Source organism: Arabidopsis thaliana, chromosome 3 (assembly GCF_000001735.4).
Source record: "Arabidopsis thaliana chromosome 3, partial sequence".
NCBI lineage: Eukaryota > Viridiplantae > Streptophyta > Magnoliopsida > Brassicales > Brassicaceae > Arabidopsis > Arabidopsis thaliana.
Window position 1 is genome coordinate 17,729,447 of NC_003074.8, and position 25,877 is coordinate 17,755,323.

General features: G+C 39.2%; 5 protein-coding genes, 1 non-coding gene and 1 pseudogene across 13 annotated transcripts; 4 read left to right on the forward strand and 3 right to left on the reverse strand.

Annotated features, from left to right (window-relative positions):
* The first annotated feature begins 1,890 nt into the window (after nucleotides 1–1,890).
* On the forward strand, nucleotides 1,891–4,067 carry ROP10 (RHO-related protein from plants 10). 2 transcript variants are annotated; one of them, NM_114673.3, is made up of 8 exons: nucleotides 1,891–2,219; nucleotides 2,545–2,632; nucleotides 2,831–2,940; nucleotides 3,034–3,097; nucleotides 3,193–3,257; nucleotides 3,359–3,424; nucleotides 3,526–3,629; nucleotides 3,771–4,067. In NM_114673.3, the coding sequence occupies exons 1-8, from the start codon at nucleotides 2,115–2,117 to the stop codon at nucleotides 3,793–3,795; spliced, it is 627 nt and encodes a 208-aa protein (NP_566897.1). In that variant the 5' UTR covers nucleotides 1,891–2,114; the 3' UTR covers nucleotides 3,796–4,067. The 2 variants fall into 2 exon arrangements, with proteins under 2 accessions (NP_566897.1, NP_001327655.1); NM_001339347.1 differs by having other exon boundaries at nucleotides 3,359–3,629.
* A 1-nt stretch (nucleotide 4,068) lies between these two features.
* SUO lies at nucleotides 4,069–10,424 on the reverse strand. Of its 2 annotated transcripts, NM_180338.6 has the most exons (5): nucleotides 9,829–10,424; nucleotides 9,244–9,615; nucleotides 4,789–9,155; nucleotides 4,618–4,691; nucleotides 4,069–4,537 (listed from the first exon to the last, which is right to left on the reverse strand). In NM_180338.6, exons 1-3 carry the CDS (start codon nucleotides 9,964–9,966, stop codon nucleotides 4,824–4,826), a joined length of 4,842 nt encoding a protein of 1,613 aa, NP_850669.2. In that variant the 5' UTR covers nucleotides 9,967–10,424; the 3' UTR covers nucleotides 4,069–4,537; nucleotides 4,618–4,691; nucleotides 4,789–4,823. The 2 variants fall into 2 exon arrangements, with proteins under 2 accessions (NP_850669.2, NP_190388.2); NM_114674.7 differs by having other exon boundaries at nucleotides 4,069–4,691.
* Nucleotides 10,425–12,651: 2,227 nt separating this feature from the next.
* Nucleotides 12,652–12,856, forward strand: MIR843. Its single transcript, NR_141652.1, has one exon. It is a non-coding gene; the product is annotated as a microRNA ath-MIR843 precursor (primary transcript).
* A 5-nt stretch (nucleotides 12,857–12,861) lies between these two features.
* AT3G48058 lies at nucleotides 12,862–13,276 on the forward strand (annotated as a pseudogene). Its single transcript has 2 exons — nucleotides 12,862–13,072; nucleotides 13,162–13,276.
* A 266-nt stretch (nucleotides 13,277–13,542) lies between these two features.
* Nucleotides 13,543–19,339, reverse strand: AT3G48060 (BAH and TFIIS domain-containing protein). Of its 3 annotated transcripts, NM_114675.4 has the most exons (4): nucleotides 19,132–19,290; nucleotides 18,789–19,061; nucleotides 18,202–18,573; nucleotides 13,668–18,113 (listed from the first exon to the last, which is right to left on the reverse strand). In NM_114675.4, the coding sequence occupies exons 2-4, from the start codon at nucleotides 18,924–18,926 to the stop codon at nucleotides 13,788–13,790; spliced, it is 4,836 nt and encodes a 1,611-aa protein (NP_190389.1). In that variant the 5' UTR covers nucleotides 18,927–19,061; nucleotides 19,132–19,290; the 3' UTR covers nucleotides 13,668–13,787. The 3 variants fall into 3 exon arrangements, with proteins under 3 accessions (NP_001327753.1, NP_001327754.1, NP_190389.1); NM_001339348.1 differs by having other exon boundaries at nucleotides 13,543–18,113; nucleotides 18,202–18,576; nucleotides 18,789–19,339; NM_001339349.1 differs by having other exon boundaries at nucleotides 13,543–18,113; nucleotides 18,789–19,334.
* A 1,924-nt stretch (nucleotides 19,340–21,263) lies between these two features.
* Nucleotides 21,264–23,519, forward strand: AT3G48070 (RING/U-box superfamily protein). Of its 3 annotated transcripts, NM_001035751.2 has the most exons (6): nucleotides 21,266–21,506; nucleotides 21,579–21,645; nucleotides 21,715–22,525; nucleotides 22,752–22,861; nucleotides 23,096–23,132; nucleotides 23,275–23,485. In NM_001035751.2, the coding sequence occupies exons 1-4, from the start codon at nucleotides 21,432–21,434 to the stop codon at nucleotides 22,849–22,851; spliced, it is 1,053 nt and encodes a 350-aa protein (NP_001030828.1). In that variant the 5' UTR covers nucleotides 21,266–21,431; the 3' UTR covers nucleotides 22,852–22,861; nucleotides 23,096–23,132; nucleotides 23,275–23,485. The 3 variants fall into 3 exon arrangements, with proteins under 3 accessions (NP_190390.1, NP_001030828.1, NP_001326456.1); NM_001339350.1 differs by having other exon boundaries at nucleotides 21,266–21,645; nucleotides 23,275–23,315; NM_114676.4 differs by having other exon boundaries at nucleotides 21,264–21,506; nucleotides 21,715–23,519.
* On the reverse strand, nucleotides 23,017–25,744 carry AT3G48080 (alpha/beta-Hydrolases superfamily protein). The gene is made up of 3 exons (NM_114677.3): nucleotides 25,382–25,744; nucleotides 24,549–25,301; nucleotides 23,017–24,476 (listed from the first exon to the last, which is right to left on the reverse strand). The coding sequence occupies exons 1-3, from the start codon at nucleotides 25,697–25,699 to the stop codon at nucleotides 23,658–23,660; spliced, it is 1,890 nt and encodes a 629-aa protein (NP_190391.1). The 5' UTR covers nucleotides 25,700–25,744; the 3' UTR covers nucleotides 23,017–23,657.
* Nucleotides 25,745–25,877: the final 133 nt, after the last annotated feature.

Consider the following 25,877-nt stretch of genomic DNA (forward strand, 5'->3'; position numbering starts at 1 on the left):
GCACGATAGTGTGTAACCAATTTTATCAAACCCACAAATCAGATATGAAAACCCAATTTAGCTTGGATACTTTTGTTTTGAAATAACAAAATTATACTTTACTAAGATTGATGAATAAGTTTGATAGCAGATGTTACAGAAAAAAAGAAGGAAAAGTTTGGTTGCTATTTTCCAAAACTTAAAAGTCCCCAATTCAGAGTTAATCCTAATTCCTATATATATATATATCTTTCTCTCTTCTATAACTACATATGTGTTTAACCAAGTTATGTTCATTTCTCCTAGCTAGAACCAGGTAAAATTTGTTTTATTGAAATAATCTATACAATTAATTGGTAATGAGTAATGCCAGAATCTTACAAAAAAAATGATGGCAAAATATAACAGTTTTTAATGCTAAACAAAATAAGAAGGATCAACCGATAAAGAAAAAGAAATAACGTACTATAATCAATGCTTCTTAAGCATGTGATTAGCTTTTAGTATCCTTTTAATCCTACTATATTATTTGGGAAATACATTTTAAATGTAACCTTAATTTTTGTAATTAATTACATGACAATACCATTAGAAAAATTTAATCAAAAACAAAATCTTTTAATGACATCATTAAGGTTACCAAAATCATTTAACGACAATATTCATTTCTTAATTATAGGGCTTGTTGAATCTAAAGACGGGTCATCAAAGATTTTCTAAACTAAAGCAAAATATACCGAATATTCAAATATCTTTCTGTTACCAAATTATAAACAAATAAGTTCGTAAAACAATTTAATATTTTATATACGAAATCAATAAATCTTAATCACATAAAAATTTGTACAAAAAAAAAGTATTCAACAATTAAAAATTTATCAAATCTCTGTGTTATATAAGTTTTGATATTATATTCGAATAAAGTGTAATATACCTTTTTAATTTGTATTCTTTAACTAATTTAAGCTAACTAATATATTTGCTAATCTTATACCTATTAAAACCGACTATCGTTTCTTATCTCTATAGTATTTTTGCAAGATTTTTTTGGTGGATTTGGATAAAAGTGCATTCGGGTCATATGGTACATTCCCCTATTAAATAAATATGGTGCACTCCTATGTTATTAGCTAAAATGTTTAGAATTCAGAGTCATATCATAAATAAAATTAATATGAATAAAATAAATGGCTTTTTGGCAAGACGGATTTAGAAGGACGGGTTTTTGAATCAACATTAATAAAAAAGTAAAATATAATTAATCCACCGTTTCAATACGGGTAAAATCTTTAATTTATTATTTTTTAAGACCACTAATATTAAACATATCAAATTATCCTAATTTAGAAAATATTATATAAAACCAAAAATGTTATGTGATATGTATAATGTTACTATATATAAAATTAAACTATAAAATATAAATGTATTAGAGAATGATACAATTTGCAAAACTTTTATATATAATAAATAATTCTTAAATTTTAAAAATTACGACTTAAAAAAAAACTCACGGGACGGGTAAAGAAATTACAGAACGAGTTTTATTTTGGAATTCGGTTATATGGTGGATGTATTTGAATCAATATTTATAAAATTATAAAATATTATTAATATGCTGTTTTAATAAGGGTTAAAACTTCAGTTTTTTAACAATTGTCTTATAGATTCGTGGCATAGCGTTACTTAATAACAATTATAAACCGTAAAATATAAATATTTTATAAAAATAAAATTTGCAAGTTTTAATATATATTACCTTTAAAAAATTAATCGTCTCGCGGTATACCACGGGTTAAAATCTAATACATTTGTAAAAGCGATAAATATGAAACGATTTAGAAAAGTCATGTGGATTAGATGGATATATCATGTGAGCCCCTCTTCTTTCCCTCTCTTCAGTCTTCAAACCAAAAAACGAAAGAGACAAAAATACAAAATTGAAACTTTGAAAATATTGAAAGAAAAGTGAAAAAAAAGAGAGTTTAGTTTTTTTAATCATATGGGGTTTATATAGTTTATTACCACACTTCCTCATGTTAATCACTTCATTTATCTCTCTATTATCTCTCTCACAATCTCTCTGGTTTTTGGGCGTTTCTTCGTTGAAAGTTGTTTGCTTTTGGTGAGTTAGAATGGCTTCGAGTGCTTCAAAATTCATCAAATGTGTGACTGTTGGAGATGGTGCCGTTGGAAAAACTTGTATGCTCATCTGCTACACTAGCAACAAATTCCCTACTGTAAGTTTAAAATTTGATCAAGTAAATCACAGTTTCGCTGATTTTTCATCAAATTGTTCTTTCGGGCATCTCCAATTTCGTCACTTTTAGTTGAATATACTTCTGGGTCTGTCAAATTTCAACTCTTTCACCGAGAATTTTAGCATGGTATTTCAAAGTTAGCTCCTTTTTTAGGGATTGTGCAAAAATAATCCTTTTTTGGAGATTCTGAAAAATCTTACATTGTAAAGTTAGTGGCTTTCTTGATTCACCAGTGTTTCCTCTTACTCTATTGCGCATTTGTTGTTCTCGTGAAGTTAAAGATTTGCTTGATGGATTGTATCAGGACTACATACCAACAGTTTTTGACAACTTTAGTGTTAATGTTGTGGTTGAAGGCATCACTGTGAACTTAGGCCTTTGGGACACTGCCGGTAAGTAACATTTCTGTATCCCTCTCTTGAATATCTCAGAATAACCAAGTTCACTAATGTTATGTGGTTCTAATCTTTCTAACATCTAGCAAGTTTGCTTTTGATTTGGGATTCTTAGATAGAGAACTTTATAGGGAGTGTTGAAGATTAGTGACTGTTAAGAGTTTTATGATTATGAGTACCCTTTCATGTTTGCAGGGCAAGAAGACTATAACAGACTAAGGCCTTTAAGTTACAGAGGAGCAGATGTTTTTGTGTTGGCTTTCTCATTGATCAGCCGAGCTAGCTATGAGAATGTGTTTAAAAAGGTTTGTGGAAATTGGATTCATTGTATTTCTTACTGGGAAAACAAAGAATGAAATGTGAATTTCTGATGTTTTTGAAGCGTTTATTTTGTTCAGTGGATCCCTGAACTCCAACACTTTGCACCAGGAGTCCCCATTGTGCTTGTTGGTACCAAAATGGGTAAGATAGCTATAAGAGTGGAGCCAACATATTTCCTTGTGTAATGCTTGAGAATCACATATATGTAATGTTTCTTACAATGTTCCGTTATCTAGATCTTCGTGAAGATAGACATTACTTGTCTGATCATCCTGGACTGTCCCCGGTAACTACATCACAGGTGTGCTTTTTCAACCTGTAGAAACCGAAAAGATTGTTGTGACATTCTCTAGACTCTCTCTTCTCTAGGTTTTATATGATTTAATCATTCATGTGTTACAGGGAGAGGAACTCCGCAAGCATATCGGAGCGACTTATTACATTGAATGTAGCTCAAAAACTCAACAGGTACACTTGTTCATGTGTGTTTGGAAACTTAGGAGTCATTAGTGTTAGGTGACTCTTTACTTGCAAACTATATGCTTTTCTTTGGTTCATGGCTTTTGCAGAATGTGAAAGCCGTATTTGATGCTGCTATTAAAGTAGTAATTAAACCAGCAGTGAAACAAAAGGAGAAGAAGAAGAAGCAGAAGCCTCGCAGCGGATGTCTCTCGTAAGTTCAATAATCTTCACTCTTTTTAATATATAACTAAGAAATTATGTAATACTAGAATTTGGTTATGCAACCTTTAGCTTCTTCATACAGTTTTGTTTGTTTGTGTAATGATTATAGATTGGCTTCTCTATTGTGCAGAAACATTCTGTGTGGGAAGAATTGATGAGTCAATTCCATCTGATGATTGTTCACTTCTTTTTTTTTCTTTTCTTTTCTAATTGGCCAGTTTGTGATTCTGATAAGTCGGAATTACATAGACTCTGGCAGAGATGAGCCTCAATTAGTAGCTTCTTCGATTCTGTTTGTATATGTGACCCTGATGTTTGTTTGTTTCGATTTGGTTTGACCCTTATAGAATTGTTATAGCCATTTTGTAGCCAAAACTTGGAGTAGTTCACGACTTAACGTGGTTAACACTTGCTTCTTTCGAAAAAAGGTGAATCCTTAATCACATATTCGAATTTATTTGGTCCTATTATGAGATCCAAGACCAAACGACAAAAGCGTGACAAGTAAGAAGAAGCCTGTAAATTTCAAACAGAACCAGCACAAGAAGTAATAAATCTACAAACTGGAAAAAGAAAGATAAAAAGAAGTAACTAATCTTGTGTCTATAATACAACCCCCATCACCTAACGCACACATGTAAAGCCACAATGCGAAAGACTTTTTTTTTTATCATTTTGAACACACTCAAAAGCCACCAACATTTGTTTTATCGCTAGTTTTTTGAGCCGGTGTATAGAGATACACACATGCATGAAAAATGACCTAAAAGTGTGTTTTCACCTTTTAAAACTCTTTGTGGGGAGGTGGTGATGCGGGTCTCTCGCTGAGAACCTTGTTGATGACTCTTCTGAAAGAGAATGGCCACTCCGGTGAATTTAGGACTGTTTTTGGAAGATCTACATGATGGTGAAACCAAGAGGTCAGGTTTGTGTTCTTAAAAAGGTTGAGACCACTGTGAAGTCGCAAATTGACTCACCCATGCCTCATTTGTACAGAGCAGGCCAGCCAATGAAGCCTTGTGGCATCACATTCACTCTCATCTCTTAGTAACTAGCAGAGTAAAAATGTAACTGAAACATTAGTAAGAGAGAGAAAAACAAAAAGAGAGGTCATAAAACACTAAGGTTTGTGGATTTCGAGGGCTTACAAGCTCATGTGGCCTACTGAGATTCTGAGCTACTGTTATTGCCATGAGGACTGCCTATATCCATCCCATCCTCCTTCCGGTTCTTTCCTCTTCAGAACACCACCTGACATTTGATACATTCTTGCTTGATCCTCCTTCAAAGGTAAGGAAGCAGATGAGGATAATTGCCTTGCCACAAGTGTTGATTCGTCTCTTCCCTCTGTTTCATGACCTCCAGGACCAGAATTTAAGTCAAGTCCTGACCTAAACCATTTCGCGCCATTGTCCAAAACACCGCCATTGCTACCACCGTTTGGGAGGCCAACTATATAAGGTCTTGGGTAATTAGACGGAACTGGAACTCCAGGACCCAATATTTGAGAGTTGACACCGGGGAAGCAAGCTCTCCCGCTTGAAGAAGAATCCATGTGTGCTGTAGAAGCACCAGGGAAATTCGCTGAGGTAACGGGGAAGCTGTTTCCAAAAGGAAAGACAGGATACTGGAACGTTGTGGACTGAAATGGCATGGCTGGAGACGACGACAAAACAGGACCCCTGTACCCTTCAGGGGTAAATGAGGAAACACCAGTTGTTGGACCCAACATTCTCTGTGGGCCACGAGTGGCAATCATTGGAAAAGGCTGATCACCTCTCTCAGGCATAATTGGAGGCATGCTCACAGCTGAATAAGCGTTAGCAGCAGGAAACCAAGTTGAGAAACTAGCCATGTTTTCGCCATTCACTCGAATTCCAGAGAGAGATGGTTGTGATGGCAAGCCACTTCGTGAATGTTGATTTAGAACCATAGATGGCTCAACAGCTGCATCATCACCCACAGGTCCATCATTTAAATCAAAATCTCTACGACCACCAGTCGATGGTAATTTAACCTGCTGAAAAGATGAATCTAGCCGATGACTACTGTTCATTGTGTAGCTGATCATATCAGTTGAATCATCAACTTTGTTTAGATCAAGATCAAGGCCTCCAGAAGAATGATCAAGGGCGGAACCCATGACCCCAGAACGTACTTGGTCAAAACTATTGGTGATATCAGATGTACAATTTGTGGGATTTCCAGATCTTTGGGAAGCCAAATCTTCAAGGACTCTCTCGTCAGGTACATTCAAGTCAAAATCCAGAAACGTCCTTGTCTGTTTGCCAGCAGAAGTAGATGCATCAGATGTAGAGGTGTTGTTAATGCTCAGTAACACATCCTGAGGTTTTCTTGGCTCAGCTGGGCGGAAGGCACTAGTGGCAGCAGATCCTCTCCAACCAACAGCCCCTTTATTTCTCAACAGATCTTCAGGTGGAACAAACGGACCTTTGGCAGCAGCAGCAACAGTAATAGATGCACGAGTTCCACTAGATACAGGAGCCACCGGAAAAGGTAAGGTCTTAACTGGTTGTAGAGGAGTAGGCGTCAAAAATACAGATCCAGAGAAGTTATTTGAGTCCCCATGTTTTGCATCGTCTCCATCAAAACCTTCATTTAGATCAAATTCAACTCTGGCATCCATCTCAGAGCCAGCTGAAGCTGCAGCTGAAACAGAAGAAGCATCTCTGGCAGCAGACGTACATTCCCCCGCTTCATCTCCATCAGCATCACTGGTTTTAGGCCCATTCGGTCTCTCAAGATCCTCAGCTTCTTTAGGTGATAATCCTGGAGTAGCTCTTAATCCTGAGTACCGTTCCTTGACTTCACTATTTTCCAGATTCCCCTCCACAGGCTCAACTTTACCTTTAGTTACAGATGAGTCCAAACCGGCTGAGGTATCCTTTATAGCTCCCACAGAAGTATCACAATCCTGCTTAATCTTCTTTACATCTTTTTGGTCCATATGATTAAACGCAACATTATTGACCATTTCAGTTATAGGTCTACCAATGCTTACAGCATCCATATCCCTTGAAATCCCAGAAGAAACGGGTACATCTTCTTCCACTTTTTTAACTAGCTCAGAACTCAACGCCGTTGGGGGTTTCTCTTCTTTCTTATCATCATCAACACCTTCCAAGGGAGTCTGTTCAACAGCCACAGAATCTACCTTTTTACTTACATCTCTACATTCGGTTAGCATTGAGCTTGCTACTCTTTTCGTTGAGTCAGATGTGCAATCAGCCTCTGATTTAACATCAGTCTTTATATCCTTCAGTTCCCCAGAGTCACTATCATTCAAAATCTTTTCCTTAACGGCTTTAGTGGGTAAAGCAGGCGAAGCAACAACACCATCTGAATTGTCATTGCTCTCTAAGCACTGATCCACCAACCTTTGCAGATCTTCAGTGTCTGAATTCGAGCTCTTATCACGATCTCCGGTCTTAGATTCATTTTTTATTTCTGACTCCAACTGTGTGCCACTACTGCTAACATGTTGCTCACCTTGCTCAGTACTGACAGAGGTACAAACAGCTTGATGTTGCTCGTGAGGCAAGCCATCCGAAGCCATTAGCTTTGTATTGTTCCCTACAGTAGAATTTTCATTCATCACGGAATTTGGAGGCTGAGATACTGAGGGAGATGCAACAGGCGATTTAGACATCTCATCAGCAGCAACACTAGCAAGAAGATTCATTCCAACATCATCCGAACCAGCCAAAGAGGCATTCGTCTCAGAGTATCTGACACAACTTTCAATCAAAGCATTCATCGAACTGAGTGTTCCGCCATGCCTCTCTCCAGATTTGAACTCATTTCCTAAGGAAGATGTGCCTTTAACATTCCCAGATGCTTTATCAGAATCCTTAAGATCCCCTCCGCGCTCATCACCAGCAACAAGTGGTGAACCAGCTGCCTCTTGCGAGCCTGTCAAAATATCTTTTAATTCATTGCTTTGCCAAGACTCAGCATTCAAGACAGAGCTCACATTAGGTCGATAAGAATGATTTTTTTCTCTCCCGTTATTGTCACATAGTTCCTGCTTCACCGCATGCACAGGTGAAGAAACTCTGCTATTCACCGGTGCAGGGTCTTCCAAAGAGCCTCCACTCACACTTTGAGCAGGACTTCGACCACGATTCGGCAGCTTCACAATCAATTTATTACCGGAACCCTCAGTCAGAGGAACCTCAAGAGTCTTTTCAGATGTCAAACTTGATTGAGAAATTTTCTCAGAAGGGACATTCCTGTGTGATGAGAAGCTTCTACTCAAACCAGCTCCCCTAGGGGATGCTGACGAAGACGAACCTTGAAACACATTGTTTGACTTCCGATGCCTTGAAGAGCCACCGGAACACTTCTTCAAAGTTGAACCAGCAGTAGAGCTTCTTGCATCTTCTTTTCCACATAAATTGCCTGTTTTAGCATGCTCGCTCGAGCAAGACTGACTATTATTGTGCGACTGACTGGAGCTGCTACTTTTCTCATCCTTTACTGCAGCTAGGACTTCAGATACACCACCAGCCCCAGCATTTCGCTGCTGTCCATCTTTAGAAACATTACCACCTGATCCCGGAGAAGGAGCTGATCTTGTGGAGCCTGGCGACGTGGCTACACACTTCAGGTTGTTTTCCACCTGTTGTTTGACCGAGACAGACTTAGAAGCATGTAGGTGTGATGATGATGTCTTGTTTGCCTCCGCGGAACCACCTGAATGCCTTCCCCCATGACTCAGTCTTCCAGGCCAGGAAACACCCTGGTTGGATCCAGACTTCGCATCCATTTCTGCCTCAACTCGTTTCTTCCAAGTGTCAACCAAGCTCCTTGCTTTTTTCCCAATCTCTGAATTTTTATGTGAGCGTAGATGATTAACAGACTTTCCAATGTTACAAGTCTGTAGCGCGTTGAGATTCACAGGTAGCTTATCAAGAGCCCGAAGTAAGACTAAGAGGAAATCGTCTACTAACCTATCACTGTCTTTGGGACTGCCCCCATCCCCAACTTTCCCTTTATGAACTTCCTGCAGCCACTCATCAAACACAGGTAATCCCCTGAGCTGGACAAAACGACTAAGGCAATCAAACTTGTCTGTTGCCGCTACAACCCCTGCAAGAATTGCACGGCCAACTAAGTCTATTTTCTTTTCATTCCTCTCAGGCAGCATGAGCTGAACCAATTTTTCAACTCCTTCAGAATCCACCAGACCACCTTTCTCTGTAAATTTTAAAATTTCAGACTTTAAACCGCTTTCTGTTCTGAGGGGACCAGAACCACTGTCATCTACTCGACTAGAACGTTCCCTTTTAACAGACTCGGAACCATGATCCATACGCTCTCTTTTCCTTCCCTTACCCTGAGAGAGAAAAGAGTTACTGTTCTGGATGCCATCTTTCGGTTGTGATGTTGTTGGACTATTCATGGACTTGGGAGACCGACCACCCTGCTGTAATGTTGTATGCATTTCTGAACGAGTCTTACACAATAACTTGTCTACTTCTAGTTGTCGATCCTGCAAAGAGGAAAAAAATGCCTTAGTTACCAGAGAAAGCCATAAATCCAAATAGAAGAAGGCAGTTGGTGATGAGTTATAATCTCACATCAATATAGTCTTGATCAGTCAGCCACCATAAGCGCTCGTTTGTAACGTCGTAAACTCGCCGACACACAAACGAGCTGATACCAGATGGCAGTTCAACACCTCTTGGAAGGAAGGCAACTTTACACGGATGCAGTAAAGATGCAGCAGGTATATTATCCTCGTGAAAGGAGTAAAAGAGTTCGTTCGGCTCAGCCTCTAGAAGGATGCCTTTGCCAAGTTTTAATTCAGTGGGTCGATAAAGCCAATTAACACCCAACTTCAACTTATCTTCTTCCTCAGCAATGATCAAGCGAATTATCCCAATGAACGGTGGACAATCCTGTGGTGGCTTAAACAGAGCACAGTCACCAACACTAATTTTGCGCCCGTCCTGCTAGTGACAGCAAACACCAAACAAAACTATAAGTCGAAGAGCAAACCCAAAAAAAAAAAAAAAAACTCATTTTCTCGAATCAAGCAATAGAATCACAAAATCCAGACGAAATTTCAAAACTTTGGGCAAACCCATCCACCAAAACAGAAGGAAACACGAAAGAAAAAAAAAACGCCTGAGGAAATCGAAACGAAATCGAATAGAACTTACCTTAGAAAACGAGGTAGATGAAGATAAGGACAAACAAGAAGAACCACCACCTTCCACAGTCGCAATTACACGAGAGGAAGATATCAACATGTGCCGACGACGACTTTTGTGTCTCCGCTCACAAACCCTCCCATGCATAGCCTTCTATCATCTTCTCCTTCGAACAACATCAATATCCTCAGCAAAATCCAACAAATCCTCAAAATTCCTTTTTCCCCCTGACAATATTCGATAACTTTAGATCCAAAAACTTATCGGTGAAAAAAAAAACCTAATTTCGCGACGAAATGGATCAAATCTCTAGGGCTTCGATTCCCGATCCGAAGATAACAAAACACAGATCCAAAATCAACAACAGCGACAGCGAGTAATCGAATCAGCCTTGTTTCGATCCAGGAATACGAGATTTTTTCTTCGAGAAATCGCGTAAGCGAACCAAACACCAATAAATCGAAGAAGAGAGAGAGAGAGAGAGACGGGGCGAAAAAGGGGAAAGGTGACTTGGACGAGTTCGGGCGGATCGGGTCGGGTTAGAGAGAGGAGTTGTGGATGGAAGGGGCAAAGATAACGTGACAGTGCGGTGACTTAAATGAAAAAACAATATGGGCGTGACGTCATCTCCAATCTTTTTCAGGTGACATAGGGACTGGAGAGATTAAGAGGTGGGTGAGTGACGGACGGTTTTGACCACGTTTCCTTACTCCTTTTGACTTTACTTTTTTTGTTTTTGTTTTACAATTAAAATTTGATTCTATGCAAGCCGGTTTGAAGAACCGAAATAAACCAAAAAACTTGTCAGAAGTTTTTTTTTAATTGTCCAATTTATATTATTTTTCAATCGGGTTTAAGAAATTGTGTATAGTCACTGTTTTGTGTTTAAAATAGAGTGATGGCCAATTCATTCGGTACAACTTGGTTATATTTATTGTCTCAACCACACATAACCATTCATCAACTACAAATAAGTTAGATGAATAACTACTTGGATTTTTGATTTGTGTGTTTGTATATTCTTCCACAAAAAGTTGTAATATTGCATATCACTAGTAAAAACAAGTGCTATATGATAAGTCGATTAACAAAAATGGTGGCAAAACAGTTTTTTTTTATAATTCTTTCACAAAACCTTATGCCCCTTTAGAAAAAACGAAGTTGTTCTTTTACCGTCAAAACGAAACCAAGCATCCATTGAATCCACAGCAAAATTGTTATGTTTAATGTTGCTGTCAAAATTTGTTTTCTTTTTAAAATTAATAGTATTTTTAGTCCATTTTTATTTTTTCTTATCATGTCGTTATATTTAATCGGTATCTCTTACCACATCTAACCGCATCATTGTTTATTTTACCGAATTTCTATTTTTGTATCATCAACTGAATTCACAAAAATAGTTTTTGAGGACCAAAAGACATGGGCCTTTTGTTTCAACCATATTTTGTAAAATTGCATGTTTTTCTTTTTTGGTCGCACTATATTGTGTAACCAATTTTGTTTTAATCCTAACAACATCTCTGTCTCTCTTCTGTAACCAAGTTTGAATCAGCAATCCCTCTCTCGATCCTAATATATTCGCCTTCTCCACATTGGGGACTATACGAATTCTTAGCTATCCAATATTTATATCCCGTTCTGCCTCATCCCGTACTTGACCAAAGGCATTGCGTAGTTCAAATCCGTTCCAGAGTTTTTCGTCATCACTCCTTGCGAAATATATCCATAAGCATGAATAGTTATACTAGGCTGACTATATTTTTTAAAAATTGACTACAAAAAATAGATTTTGAGTGTCCTCACTCTCGACAAGTCTGGGAAATGTCTTCGATTCCTGTAATAGCAGGAAGCTTTCCTTTAACCTCGGAATTTTCAAATCTTCATTACTTTTTTTGTGGATTACCATCTCCAATAGATGAGAGAGAGGGAAATAACTTTTATGCATGGATTTTATAGTTTATTTGGAAAGATAGGAATAAAAAGGTTTTCAAAGGTTTACAATCAGAACCTTTAGATATTCTAAATGTCGCTTTGAGTGAACAATTATTGTGGGATGCGGCCCAACTGGAACCGATTGAATCGAATGTTACCAGGGTGTCTATGGATCAACTGACTCATTCTATTAGATGTAGGGTTGATGGATCATGGAAATCTTCGGATCTAACCATGGGATTAGGATGGTGGTGTTTTCAAGGAATTGATCAAACAGTACTCTTATGTGCAAAGTGCCTCTGGAGGAGCCCTTCTCCCCTTCACTCGGAGCTGGAAGCTTTAATTTGGGTTATGAAGAATATCCTTTCACGAAGGATCGACTGCCAGACATTTGAATCAGATTGCACAGAGCTAGTCTCGATGGTGCAGTCTCTTGAAGAATGACACGCTTTCTCCAATCTTCTAGATGAGTTTGGATCGCTCCGTAATATTTTTCCTCTTTTTCGATATCTTCTATTTCTCGTTTGAGTAATATTAGGGCGGATTGTCTACCGCGTTTTTCTAAATTATTATTTTCTGAAGTTACGTATCTAAACTCTTTTCTTCCAGATTGGGTAACCAATCATGGAATCATCTTTTAATTAATGTGTGGTTGATAAAAAAAGCCGGATTGCAATAGCGTTGATAAGGCTGCCTCGTTGAAAGATCTACATCTACATATCTGAATTGATAGATGGTTACCTCACATTTTGTGCCTTTAAAAGGGTTGCATTTTTCTTGATGAATTTGAGTGCCAAACTTGGTGGTGACTTTGTCTGCAGAAATTAGTTCTTGTGCAGAAAACATCACCAACTGGGTCGTACTTTCGTAGTTAATCCCCTCAATAGGTGCCTAGCAGCGAATGCCCAACAACTTCGCGTTATTTCTGAAAACTTCATATCTATTTTCTTTTAGGTCGAGCTTCATTGGAACCAAATGGTGGCTCATCCATCTATTACTAAAGCTATACAGCAGGTGGACAAGCCATCATCATGTTCCTGTGAAGCTCGATCTAAAAGACTACAGATTTGAGATTTTCAAAAATAACATGAAGTACATTCTCCACACTTCCTCATGTTAATCACTTCATTTTATCTCTCTATTTCACAATCTCTCTGGTTTTTGTGCGTTTCTTCGTTGAAAGTTATTTGCTTTTGTTGAGTTAGAATGGCTTCGTGGTGCCGTTGGAAATTCATTCATGTTTCATGTGTGATAGGGAGAGGAACTCCGCAAGCATATCGGAGCGACTTATTACATTGAATGTAGCTCAAAAACTCAACAGGTACACTTGTACATGTGTGTTTGGAAATTTAGGAGTCATTGACTCTTTACTTGCAAACTATATGCTTCTTTGGTTTATGGCTTTTGCAGAATGTGAAAGCCATATTTGATGCTGCTATCAAAGTAGTAATTAAACCAGCAGTGAAACAAAAGGAGAAGAAGAAGAAGCATAAGCCTCGCAACGGATGTCTCTCGTAACTTGAAATAATCTTCACTCTTTTAATATATAACTAAGATATTATGTAATACTAGACATTGGTTATCCAACCTTTAGCTTCTTCATACAGTTTTGTATGTTTGTATAACGATTATAAATTGGCTTCTCTATTGTGCAGAAACATTCTGTGTGGGAAGAATTGATGAGTCAATTCCATCTGATGATTGTTCACTTCTTTTTTTTCTAATTGCCCAGTTTTGTGGTTCTGATGAGTCGGAATATACATAGACTTTGGCAGAGATGAGTATATGTGACCCTGATGTTTGTTTGTTTCGAATTGGTTTGACCCTTATAGAATTAACTAATCTTGTGTCTATAGTACAACCCCCATCACCTAACGCAACACATGTAAGGCCACAATGCCGAAGACTTCTTTTATAAATCATTTTGAACACACTCAAAAGCCACTAACATTTGTTTTATCGCTAGTTTTTTGAGCCGGTGTATAGAGATAGATACACATGCATGAAAAATGACCTAAAGTGTGTTATTGTTATTGTTATAAGGACTGCCTATATCCATCCCATCCTCCTTCCGGTTCTTTCCTCTTCAGAACACCACCTGACATTTGATACATTCTTGCTTGATCCTCCTTCGACGGTACGGAAGCAGATGAAGATAATTGCCTTGATACAAGTGTTGATTCGTCTCTTCCCTCTGTTTCATGACCTCCAGGACCAGAATTTAAGTCAAGTCCTGACCTAAACCATTTCGCGCTATTGTCCAAAACACCGCCATTGCTACCACCGTTTGGGAGGCCAACTATATAAGGTCTTGGGTAATTAGACGGAACTGGAACTCCAGGACCCAATATTTGAGAGTTGACACCGGGGAAGTAAGCTCTCCCGCTTGAAGAAGAATCCATGTGTGCTGTAGAAGCACCAGGGAAATTCGCTGGGGTAACGGGGAAGCTATTTCCAAAAGGAAAGACAGGATACTGGAACGTTGTGGACTGAAATGGCATGGCTGGAGACGACGACAAAACAGGACCCCTGTACCCTTCAGGGGAAAATGAGGAAACACCAGTTGTTGGACCCAACATTCTCTGTGGGCCACGAGTGGCAATCATTGGAAAAGGCTGATCACCTCTCTCAGGCATAATTGGAGGCATGCTCACAGCTGAATAAGCGTTAGCAGCAGGAAACCAAGTTGAGAAACTAGCCATGTTTTCGCCATTCACTCGAATTCCAGAGAGAGATGGTTGTGATGGCAAGCCACTTCGTGAATGTTGATTTAGAACCATCGATGGCTCAACAGCTGCATCATCACCCACAGGTCCATCATTTAAATCAAAATCTCTACGACCACCAGTCGATGGTAATTTAACCTGCTGAAAAGATGAATCTAGCCGATGACTACTGTTCATTGTGTAGCTGTTCATATCAGTTAAATCATCAACTTTGTTTAGATCAAGGCCTCCAGAAGAATGATCAAGGGCGGAACCCATGACCCCAGAACGTACTTGGTCAAAATTATTTGTGATACCAGATGTACAATTTGTGGGATTTCCAGATCTTTGGGAAGCCAAATCTTCAAGGACTCTCTCGTCAGGTACATTCAAGTCAAAATCCAGAAACGTCCTTGTCTGTTTGCCAGCAGAAGTAGATGCATCAGATGTAGAGGTATTGTTAATGCTCAGTAACACATCCTGAGCTTTTCTTGGCTCAGCTGGGCGGAAGGCACTAGTGGCAGCAGATCCTCTCCAACCAACAGCCCCTTTATATCTCAACAGATCTTCAGGTGGAACAAACGGACCTTTGACGGCAGCAGCAACAGTAATGGATGCAGGAATTCCACTAGATACAGGAGCCACCGGAAAAGGTAAGGTATTAACTGGTTGTAGAGGAGTAGGCGTCAAAACTACAGATCCAGAGAAGTTATTTGAGTCCCCATGTTGTGCATCGTCTCCATCAAAACCTTCATTTAGATCAAATTCAACTCTGGCATCCATCTCAGAGCCAGCTGAAGCTGAAGCTGCAGCTGAAACGGAAGAAGCATCTCTGGCAGCAGACGTACATTCCCCCGCTTCATCTCCATCAGCATCACTGGTTTTAGGCGCATTCGGTCTCTTAAGATCCTCTGCTTCTTTAGGTGATAATCCTGGAGTAGCTCTTAATCCTGAGTACCGTTCCATGATTTCAATATTTTCTAGATTCCCCTCCACAGGCTCAACTTTACCTTTAGTTACAGATGAGTCCAAACCGGCTGAGGCATCCTTTACAGCTCCCACAGAAGTATCAAAATCCTGCTTAATCTTCTTTATATCTTTTTGGTCCATATGATTAAACGCAATATTATTGACCATTTCAGTTATAGGTCTATCAATGCTTACAGCATCCATACCCCTTGAAATCCCAGAAGAAACGGGTACATCTTCTTCCACTTTTTTAACTAGCTCAGAACTCAACGCCGTTGGGGGTTTCTCTTCTTTCTTATCATCATCAACACCTTCCAAGGGAGTATGTTCAACAGCCACAGAATCTACCATTTTACTTACATCTCTACATTCGGTTAGCATTGAGCTTGCTACTCTTTTTGTTAAGTCAGATGTGCAATCAGCCTCTGATTTAACATCAGTCTTTATATCCTTCACTTCTCCAGAGTCACTATCATCCAAAATATTTTCCTTAATGACTTTTGTGGGTAAAGGAGGCGAAGCAACGACACCATCTGAATTTTCATTGCTCTCTAGGCGCTGATCCACAAACCTTTGCAGATCTTCAGTGTCTGAATTCGAGCTCTTAACACGATCTCCGGTCTTAGATTCATTTTTTATCTCTGACTCCAACTGTGTGCCACTACTGCTAACATGTTGCTCACCTTGCTCATTACTGAGAGTGGGGCGAACAGCTTGATGTTGCTTATGAGGCAAGCCATCCGAAGCCATTAGCTTTGTATTGTTCCCTACAGTAGAATTTTCATTCATCAAGGAATTTGGAGGCTGAGATACTGAGGGTGATGCAACAGGCGATTTAGACATCTCATCAGCAGCAACACTAGCAAGAAGATTCATTCCAACATCATCCGAACCAGCCAAAGAGGCATTTGTCTCAGAGTATCTGACACAACTTTCAATCAAAGCATTCATCGAACTGAGTGTTCCGCCATGTCTTTCTCCAGATTTGAACTCATTTCCTAATGAAGATGTGGCTTTAACATTCCCAGATGCTTTATCAGAATCCTTAAGAGCCCCTTCGCGCTCATCACCAGCAACAACAAGTGGTGAACCAGTTGCCTCTTGCGAGCCTGTCAATATATCTTTTAATTCATTGCTTTGCCAAGACTCGGCATTCAAGACAGAGCTCACATCAGCTCGATAAGAATGATTTTTTTCTCTCCAGTTATTGTCACACAGTTCCTGCTTCACCGTATGCACAGGTGAAGAAACTCTGCTATTCACTGGTGCAGGGTCCTCCAAAGAGCCTCCACTCACACTTTGAGCAGGACTTCGACCCCGCGGCAGCTTCACAATCAATTTATTACCGGAACCCTCAGTCAGAGGAACCTCAAGAGTCTTTTCAGATGTCAAACTTGATTGAGAAATTTTCTCAGAAGGGACATTCCTGTGTGATGAGAAGCTTCTACTCAAACCAGCTCCCCTAGGGGATGCTGACGAAGACGAACCTTGAAACACATTGTTTGACTTCCGATGCCTTGAAGAGCCACCGGAACACTTCTTCAAAGTTGAACCAGCAGTAGAGCTTCTTGCATCTTCTTTTCCACATAAATTGCCTGTTTTAGCATGCTCGCTCGAGCAAGACTGACTATTATTGTGCGACTGACTGGAGCTGCTACTTTTCTCATCCTTTACTGCAGCTAGGACTTCAGATACACCACCAGCCCCAGCATTTCGCTGCTGTCCATCTTTAGAAACATTACCACCTGATCCCGGAGAAGGAGCTGATCTTGTGGAGCCTGGCGACGTGGCTACACACTTCAGGTTGTTTTCCACCTGTTGTTTGACCGAGACAGACTTAGAAGCATGTAGGTGTGATGATGATGTCTTGTTTGCCTCCGCGGAACCACCTGAATGCCTTCCCCCATGACTCAGTCTTCCAGGCCAGGAAACACCCTGGTTGGATCCAGACTTCGCATCCATTTCTGCCTCAACTCGTTTCTTCCAAGTGTCAACCAAGCTCCTTGCTTTTTTCCCAATCTCTGAATTTTTATGTGAGCGTAGATGATTAACAGACTTTCCAATGTTACAAGTCTGAAGCGCGTTGAGATTCACCGGTAGCTTATCAAGAGCCCGAAGTAAGACTAAGAGGAAATCGTCTACTAGCCTATCACTGTCTTTGGGACTGCCCCCATCCCCAACTTTCCCTTTATGAACTTCCTGCAGCCACTCATCAAACACGGGTAATCCCCTGAGCTGGACAAAACGACTAAGGCAATCAAACCTGTTTGTCGCTGCTACAAACCCTGCAAGAATCGCACGGCCAACTAAGTCTATTTTCTTTTCATTCCTCTCAGGCAGCATGAGCTGAACCAATTTTTCAACTCCTTCAGAATCCACCAGACCACCTTTCTCTGTAAATTTTAAAATCTCAGACGTTAAACCGCTTTCGGTTCTGAGGGGACCGGAACCACTGTCATCTACTCGACTAGAACGTTCCCGTTTAACAGACTCAGAACCATGATCCATACGCTCTCTTTTCCTTCCCTTACTCTGAGAGAAAAGAGAGTTGTTGTTCTGGATGCCATCTTTCGGTTGTGATGTTGTTGGACTATTCATGGACTTTGGAGAACGACCACCCTGCTGTAATGTTGTATGCATTTCTGAACGAGTCTTACACAATAACTTGTCTACTTCTAGTTGTCGATCCTGCAAAGAGGAAAAAAATGCCTTAGTTACCAGAGAAAGCCATAAATCCAAATAGAAGAAGGCAGTTGGTGATGAGTTATAATCTCACATCAATATAGTCTTGATCAGTCAGCCACCATAAGCGCTCGTTTGTAACGTCGTAAACTCGCCGACACACAAACGAGCTGATACCAGATGGCAGTTCAACACCTCTTGGAAGGAAGGCAACTTTACACGGATGCAGTAAAGATGCTGCAGGTATATTATCCTCGTGAAAGGAATAAAAGAGTTCGTTCGGCTCAGCCTCTAGAAGGATACCTTTGCCAAGTTTTAATTCAGTGGGTCGATAAAGCCAATTAACACCCAACTTCAACTTATCTTCTTCCTCAGCAATGATCAAGCGAATTATCCCAATGAACGGTGGACAATCCTGTGGTGGCTTAAACAGAGCACAGTCACCAACACTAATTTTGCGCCCGTCCTGCTAGTGACAGCAAACACCAAACAAAACTATAAGTCGAAGAGCAAACCCAAAAAAAAAAAAAAAAAAACTCATTTTCTCGAATCAACCAATAGAATCACAAAATCCAGACGAAATTTCAAAACTTTGGGCAAACCCATCCACCAAAACAGAAGGAAACACGAAAGAAAAAAAAAACGCCTGAGGAAATCGAAACGAAATCGAATAGAACTTACCTTAGAAAACGAGGTAGATGAAGATAAGGACAAACAAGAAGAACCACCACCTTCCACAGTCGCAATTACACGAGAGGAAGATATCAACATGTGCCGACGACGACTTTTGTGCCTCCGCTCACAAACCCTCCCATGCATAGCCTTCTATCATCTTCTCCTTCGAACAACATCAATTTCCTCAGCGAAAATCAAACAAATCCTCAAAATTCCTTTTTTCCCCAGACAATATTCGATACCTTTAGATCCAAAAACCCACCGGTGAAAAAAAAAAACCTAATTTCGCGACGAAATGGCTCAAATATCTAGGTTTTTTTCCAATTTCCCGATCCGCAGATAACAAAACACAGATCCAAAATCAACAACAGCAACAGCGAGTAACCGAATCAGCCTTGTTTCGATCCAGGAATACGAGAATTTTTCTTCGAGAAATCGCGTAAGCGAACAAAACACCAATAAATCGAAGAAGAGAATAGAGAGAGAGAGAGAAACGGTCGAAAAGGGGAAAGGTAACTTGGGAGAGTTCGGGCGGGTCGGGTCGGGTTAGAGAGAAATATTACTGAGTGTCACAATCAAGATTATGCATGTCGTTCTAAATATAGATAGGAAACTCATGGGTACATTTCGAGTTATTCCAACCGTTAGGTGGATTCTGAAAACGAACCATACTTTCTAACATTGCACATTACTACTCATCATGAGTTGTTAGCATGTAATATCTATCTATATAAACATGTGTTATGTTTTTAACCCAAAACCAGTTTCGCTAATATAATCATAATTCGGTACGAGGTTTTATAAGCTGAAATTTGGACTCCCTTTGAAGTTTATAACACTAGTCACTAGTGCATAATTAAGCTCACTGGACATTGTTCGTTTACTTCGATCGATTAGCCAATGTAAACTGTTTGGAAAATGCTTAGTTCAGACTTCATACTAATAATAAAGTAATTTATTTGATCAGTTGTTGTCTAGGAAAAAGGTAACACACATATGTGTATGTATATGTTTGCTTTTTGAATTTAACCTCGACTTTTGCATTGCAGCAAACAAACATACTTTTTTTAATATTCCATTTACTCAGAAATCTCTTTCTTTCATCGAGAGTGTGTGTGGCGTTACCTTTTGTACACAAGAACTGCAATTGATGTGAGATAACATATCAAAACTCTGTTTGTATCTCTGATCCATAAAAGTCTTTTTCCATTGATGCGTGTCTTGCTCTCTTTTTCAGGTAGATTCCCGAATATTATTCTGTGGGTTTTTGTTTGTTTGTTGTGTTAAGTCAGATTCTGCTCAACTTCACCTTTTCTTTTGAACCATCGTGTTGGTTTGTCTATTTCGAGTAGGATTTATTCTTTAATTTCAGTTTTTTTTCATTCTTTTCTTGATTTCATATTGAACAGTGTGTTAGCTTGTAATAAAGTCATAAAAGCTTGTTTTTTTTGGACAATTGTGGAATTAAAAAACATTCCACATGTTTCAGCTTTTCATGTTGATAATCTGTCTTCATGCCTTTGGAATTGTTAGAGTGGCTTGAAGGATTAAATCCAAATCCTTGTATTATTATTATTTATCGGTCAATCTTAGACACTAGCTTATACTCTCTGTTTGTGTCGAGTAGATCAATTGGTCTCTCTTAATGCACTTGATGTATCTTTACGTAATCTTAAATGGTTCACTGATCGATTGAAGTTATATACACTCTAAAGTATGGTAAACCATGTAACTGATTCACCATTACAAGTTACATGTCATTTCACTAAAATCGATTTTTATCATCCTATGTCATTTCATAACTTAGAACTATGTTGATGCAATAAAAAATATTGTTTAACATGTTATTTTTTTTCTTTCTAAAATTTAATGTAATTTGTTAATTAGCATTCTTACTTTTTTCATGTTGCTACCTAAGATTTCTTATTATAGTAGTAATTAATTTTGCAGGTTAATGTTCAAAATACAATAAACTAATCATGACTTAGTTAAAAACTTACCTAAATGTTGTTCAACTCTCATCTGCAGTTTCCTAGCTCCCTAATACCAATTTTCATAAGCTATTTTAACCTGTTTAATTTCATGTTTTGTTGTTACATCAAAATATAAGATAAAAATGTGTTTGATCGATTCATCAAATTGAAAGAAAGAGACACAACTTTGACTTTGTGGTTTTGATGTTTTTCTAAATCATTTAATTTTTTCTGTAACCAGAAGAAACCCAGCTGATTGATCTAGAAGCTCGCTGATATTTGTGAATCATATGAACTATCCTCACGTGTAGTCCACCGTACGCCACCGTTTTTAAATGAACAGAAGTTTCTCACACGTGTAGATCCATCACAATTACAAAACCACCCCTACATTCGAGCGTGTGCAAAAGTCAAAAGAAAGGGTACTTTAGTCAGAAGGAAAGTTCTGTGCGGAGACGAGGAGTTTCCGTTATCCCCTTATTTTATCTCTCTCTCTCTCGTTTTCTCTCACAGACACAACAAACAAAGCAAAAAAAAATAAAAAATCGCACGTTTCTTCTTCTTCTTCTCTCTCGCAACAAATCTGTATTAGGGTTTTTGAGAAATCTTCATTTCGTGATTTTGAAATTTATTTGTATTTGATTTTGTTGTTGCTTTGGAATCATCTGCAACCACCATGATTTCTGATTCGATCACCAACGCTTCTGCTACTTCAGCTCCAACCGCCAGGGATTTCGGAAAAAAGAAAAGGGTATTGTTTTCAATCCTTCCTCAAATCTCATTTCTCTCTTCAAAGATTTGATTTCACTCTTTGGGTTTGCAGACGAACAGGTCGGCCAAATTGAAACAGAGCAAGCTAGGTCTTCGTCGTGAACAATGGCTTTCTCAAGGTAAAATTAAATGATCTATCTTTACATGTGGATTTTGTTTATATTGATTTGGGTTTTTGTTGTTATTAGTTGCGATGATTAACAAAGGGGATAAGGAGGAAATGGAATCCAATCGAAGAATTGGGAGTGAAAAGCCTGATCAGAGAGATCTTCCGCGTCCGGTGGAGAATTTAGATGAGGATAACAATGGAACACATCGTCATGAGAGCTTTATTGAGTCACTTTCTAATAGCCCTAACAGTATTCTTAGTGGCATGAATTCAATTCCTAATTTTAGCAGCAGCAGTAGCAGTGGAAGTGGTGGCTCTTGCTCTGGTAATATAACAGAGGAGGAAGATGCTGATGATGATGGTTGTTTGGATGATTGGGAAGCTATTGCTGATGCTTTAGCTGCTGATGATGAAAAGCATGAGAAAGAGAATCCTCCTGAGTCTTGCCAAGAGCATGAGGATATCAAGCAATCAGCTTTAATCGGTGGAGCTGATGTGGTTTTAAGGGATGCAAAGGCGGATTCTCAGAGAAGGAAGCAAAAGAGTAACCAGGCGTGGAGGCCAGACGATAAGCTCCGTCCTCAGGGTCTGCCTAATTTGGAAAAGCAGCGTAGTTTTCCGGTCATGAATTTGCATTTTAGTTCTGTGACTGTGGTGCCATCTTCGTGCCCTATTTGCTACGAAGATCTTGACTTAACAGACTCAAATTTCTTGCCATGTCCTTGTGGATTCCGGCTTTGCCTTTTCTGCCACAAGACGATATGCGATGGAGATGGGCGTTGTCCTGGTTGCAGAAAGCCTTATGAAAGGAACACAATCAAGTTTGAAGCTAGTGTTCAAGGTGGTGGTCTGACTATTCGGCTTGCTCGTTCGTCTAGCATGTTTTGCAGGTCATGAAGAAAGGATGTGTGGCTTTTCTCGGCCTGTGTCTGTTTGTTTTCTCTCTTCTTCATTGTTTTCCTCGCATGTTCTACGTTTTTCACCTGTCTTTAAAACTCTTTAGATATGGGTATAGGGATTTGTCTTTTGGCAACTGAGAACTATGTTCTATGTTCTTCTATGTCAATGACTCTTCTTCATCTGAAACATGTGGTGGTGGTGGTGGTGGTTATGTAGAGTGGTGTGTGAGTACATAAGGTGGTACACGAATTTCAAATACATAAAAGTTGCAATAAGTCTCTTTCTCATAGCCTGCGAGAACCTTGCTTATCTGTAATACTCTAAAGGTATCATTTTATGTCGTCTGTTATTTTAAGGTGGCCATAGATGTTATATCATTCTACTTGATTCTATGTTGAGCGACTAAATACAGCATATAGACAGTCAAGTTTGGTTATATATAAAATTGACATTCGCGCGAAAGAGTTGAAGATTACTTCTATTGTCTGATTCTTTTGTGAATGATCTACTTCCTCCTTAGCTATATGGTATGCATCCTTGAGTTGATTATACTGATGCAGGATTCTGGTGGAACGCAAATCTAACAGGAACGTCTTGGTAATGTGATTACTCTTTTATTTACTTGTGTTTAGGAGACATACTTGAGTCAAACTTTCATATCGAGCTAACTAGCATACAGAGGGGCATAGGGCAAGTTTCAAATTTTGTGTTTTAATCGTTTTCTTCTTTGGTTATGTAGTAGCTAGAACTTGGAGCGTTTGCACAGCCACTTGTTTTGAGGTATAGAGGTTAGTAATGTTATAAACAATTGAAGTAACCTCAGGCTCTATTCTGATGACATTCTGGTCCTCTTTCCTTCTGTCAACACTAAGGAAGATTGTTTGTTACTGGTTCATGCTATTCGAGATGGCTTTAGGCTTTAGAATAATGTATTTATTCTAAGATCATTGTAAAGTGGAAACCAAATTTGACATTAGAATAGAGAGCTATTACATTACTTCACAATGATCATACAACATGATTCTTATTCTAAGATCATCGTGAAGTGGAAACCAGATTGATAAACATTTCTTATTGCACAAATTAAGAAGCAAGTGTTTCAATAATCGAACCATTTAAGGTTCAGGTAGCTCTTGTTTCATCCATCATACGCTCACGTGGATACAGCGGAGCATGTATTTTGTGACTGTCAGGAAGTGTATTCCACCACTTTCTAAATGTTGAACCCTCCAGAAATATTTCCTTCTCATCTACTTCCCCGTCTTTGATCCATCCTTCAAGCAACCCTTCTAGTGTCTTGAATCTTACCTGAACTTCCTCATATGGCTTTCCCTTGAGTTCTTCGACCTCAGCCCAAAAGCATGAACCGCACTCGGATCCCGAATTCTTTAAGATCTCTTGAATGTCTTGCTGTAATCCTAAGTTAAGACCATTTACCTTGCTCCAAAACACATCTTTTGCGATCATTCCAGTTGGCTTTAATATATCATGTTCGTACCCTCTCTGAGCGTATTTGTAGCGGCTTGGTCTTCCATGTAACATGTACGGCCCTGTGTCTTCGTTCTTTAACTGCCCATGGTAGTTTGAAATATCAAGAGGTTCAATTAATCTGCGGTATTGAGTTGCTAAATTGATCCAGCCTCTGCTCCCCTCGAATCCATCTGGAAGCTGACCTTTCTTCACTAAACCAAGCACCTCGTCGAAAATACCGGCTAACTCCACTCTCTTGACGTTTGCTTTGAAGTCATTCTCTTCATTTGAATCTTTGAAGGAATCGTAATACCCATTTTTATGAGCTTGACACTTTGGCTTGTATACTTCCACTATCCAAGTTAGTCTTTCTACTATTTGATCTCTTTTGGTTTCTATCTTCTTCTGATTTTCCACTCGTTGCTTCTCAGCCTCTAATGCAGCATGAATACACTGTCTGGCTCTTGTGCTCTGCAAAAAAGGAAACATAAATAAGGATGGAGCTAATGAAGCTGCACAAATTGAAAAGAGAAAAAGATTTACCATTCCAAGGTCGTCGAGAGCGGAGCCTATTGAGTTTTCTCCATCCAAAAGCGGATTATGCAGATCCAAATGATTAAGCAACTTAATACCAATGGATTGTACCAGTTCCTCATAGCCATGGTGATCTCTAATGCTTAGAAATGGAATCACAGACAATTCTTGTTCGTCGTTGGACTGACAAGTGTAAAACAACATTTGAAGAATGGCGTCTGAGTTGTTCACTACAACCAATCTTTTCTGTGTAGAGAAGACAAAAGTGCCTACTGGTCTATAAGGACTTAGCTCATAAAAACTAGAAAGAGTTTCTAAAAACGCTTCTCCGTTTCCAATCAACTGACAGACAGCTTTGGAAGCAACAGTATATGTGTCTCGCATCACCCTTGTGTAAAATTCTGTTATCACCTGGTCGCTCTCATGGATCGGAGCTCTTGTAGAATCCAATTTGCCAAGAACGTAAGACAGGGTTTGCTCTATCGTTGTCTTCCGAGCAAGCATAATCCGAGGGACAATATCGAATCTTGTAACAAAGTTTACGAAAAACCGGCTCCAATTCTCTCTCCCAAGCGCGTGTTTAAAGATATAGTCACCAACCAAAGGAGCTCCAAATGTCACACAACGAGGCTCAGGGGCAGCATAGGCGTCACGTATGAAGTATGTCTCCAAATACCAAACTGTTGCTAGAATTGCAGTTGCGCCTCCGAAAGAATGTCCTGTGAACACAACCTGTTGTTTTCTATCAACCGCGCTTTGCACCTGAAGAAAGTAAGTTTCAGACACAAATTATTCTGATGTTTTCGATTTAAAACGCATTTAAGAAGCTTTTGTTTACTTACAGAAGCATGAAATGAGGTTCTTGGACCAATGAGAACTTCAAGTGACTTGAGGAAAGCTTCGTTAACAGTAGTGTCAACGTCGTTGCCGATGCTTCTCATACAAGGAAATTGATTACGCTTCATCTTTATTTCTCCAAAGGGAGATGTATTCTCCGTAGCGAACAAATCTTCCGACGAGAAAGATGCTCGGAAGGCGAAAAAAACGGTTCCTCCTACTTCTTCTTTGAGATAGTGCTCCGTTTGGTTAGCTCCCTTCGACGCCATCCATGATATGGTGACTAGATCACCGTTGACTCCCGTAAGAGCTTCAAACGCCATTTCTCTTTTCTTGAGTGGACTTTCTTCTCTTTTTTCTTTTGAGTCGTCTTGATTCTTAGTCCTCCTACTCTGTTAATATAGTAGGAAGATGTAGACAGGAGTAATTACCCAAAATACCCCATCATGAGACCATTTCAATCTAAGGAAGGTTGTTTGTTACTGGTTCATGCTATTTGAG

Excerpts from the sequence above, each read along its gene's own strand:
- SUO (NM_180338.6), bottom strand. The coding sequence starts at position 9,966 with ATGCATGGGAGGGTTTGTGAGCGGAGACACAAAAGTCGTCGTCGGCAC. Across the intron at positions 9,616-9,828 it reads CATCTACCTCGTTTTCTAAG|GACGGGCGCAAAATTAGTGT; the intron begins GTAAGTTCTATT and ends TGTCACTAGCAG. Across the intron at positions 9,156-9,243 it reads CTGATCAAGACTATATTGAT|GATCGACAACTAGAAGTAGA; the intron begins GTGAGATTATAA and ends TCCTCTTTGCAG.
- AT3G48070 (NM_001035751.2), top strand. The coding sequence starts at position 21,432 with ATGATTTCTGATTCGATCACCAACGCTTCTGCTACTTCAGCTCCAACC. Across the intron at positions 21,507-21,578 it reads ATTTCGGAAAAAAGAAAAGG|ACGAACAGGTCGGCCAAATT; the intron begins GTATTGTTTTCA and ends TTGGGTTTGCAG. Across the intron at positions 21,646-21,714 it reads TGAACAATGGCTTTCTCAAG|TTGCGATGATTAACAAAGGG; the intron begins GTAAAATTAAAT and ends TGTTGTTATTAG.
- AT3G48060 (NM_001339348.1), bottom strand. The coding sequence starts at position 18,926 with ATGCATGGGAGGGTTTGTGAGCGGAGGCACAAAAGTCGTCGTCGGCAC. Across the intron at positions 18,577-18,788 it reads CATCTACCTCGTTTTCTAAG|CAGGACGGGCGCAAAATTAG; the intron begins GTAAGTTCTATT and ends TGCTGTCACTAG. Across the intron at positions 18,114-18,201 it reads CTGATCAAGACTATATTGAT|GATCGACAACTAGAAGTAGA; the intron begins GTGAGATTATAA and ends TCCTCTTTGCAG.
- AT3G48080 (NM_114677.3), bottom strand. The coding sequence starts at position 25,699 with ATGGCGTTTGAAGCTCTTACGGGAGTCAACGGTGATCTAGTCACCATA. Across the intron at positions 25,302-25,381 it reads GAACCTCATTTCATGCTTCT|GTGCAAAGCGCGGTTGATAG; the intron begins GTAAGTAAACAA and ends TACTTTCTTCAG. Across the intron at positions 24,477-24,548 it reads CTCTCGACGACCTTGGAATG|AGCACAAGAGCCAGACAGTG; the intron begins GTAAATCTTTTT and ends CCTTTTTTGCAG.
- ROP10 (NM_114673.3), top strand. The coding sequence starts at position 2,115 with ATGGCTTCGAGTGCTTCAAAATTCATCAAATGTGTGACTGTTGGAGAT. Across the intron at positions 2,941-3,033 it reads ATGAGAATGTGTTTAAAAAG|TGGATCCCTGAACTCCAACA; the intron begins GTTTGTGGAAAT and ends TATTTTGTTCAG. Across the intron at positions 3,425-3,525 it reads GTAGCTCAAAAACTCAACAG|AATGTGAAAGCCGTATTTGA; the intron begins GTACACTTGTTC and ends TGGCTTTTGCAG.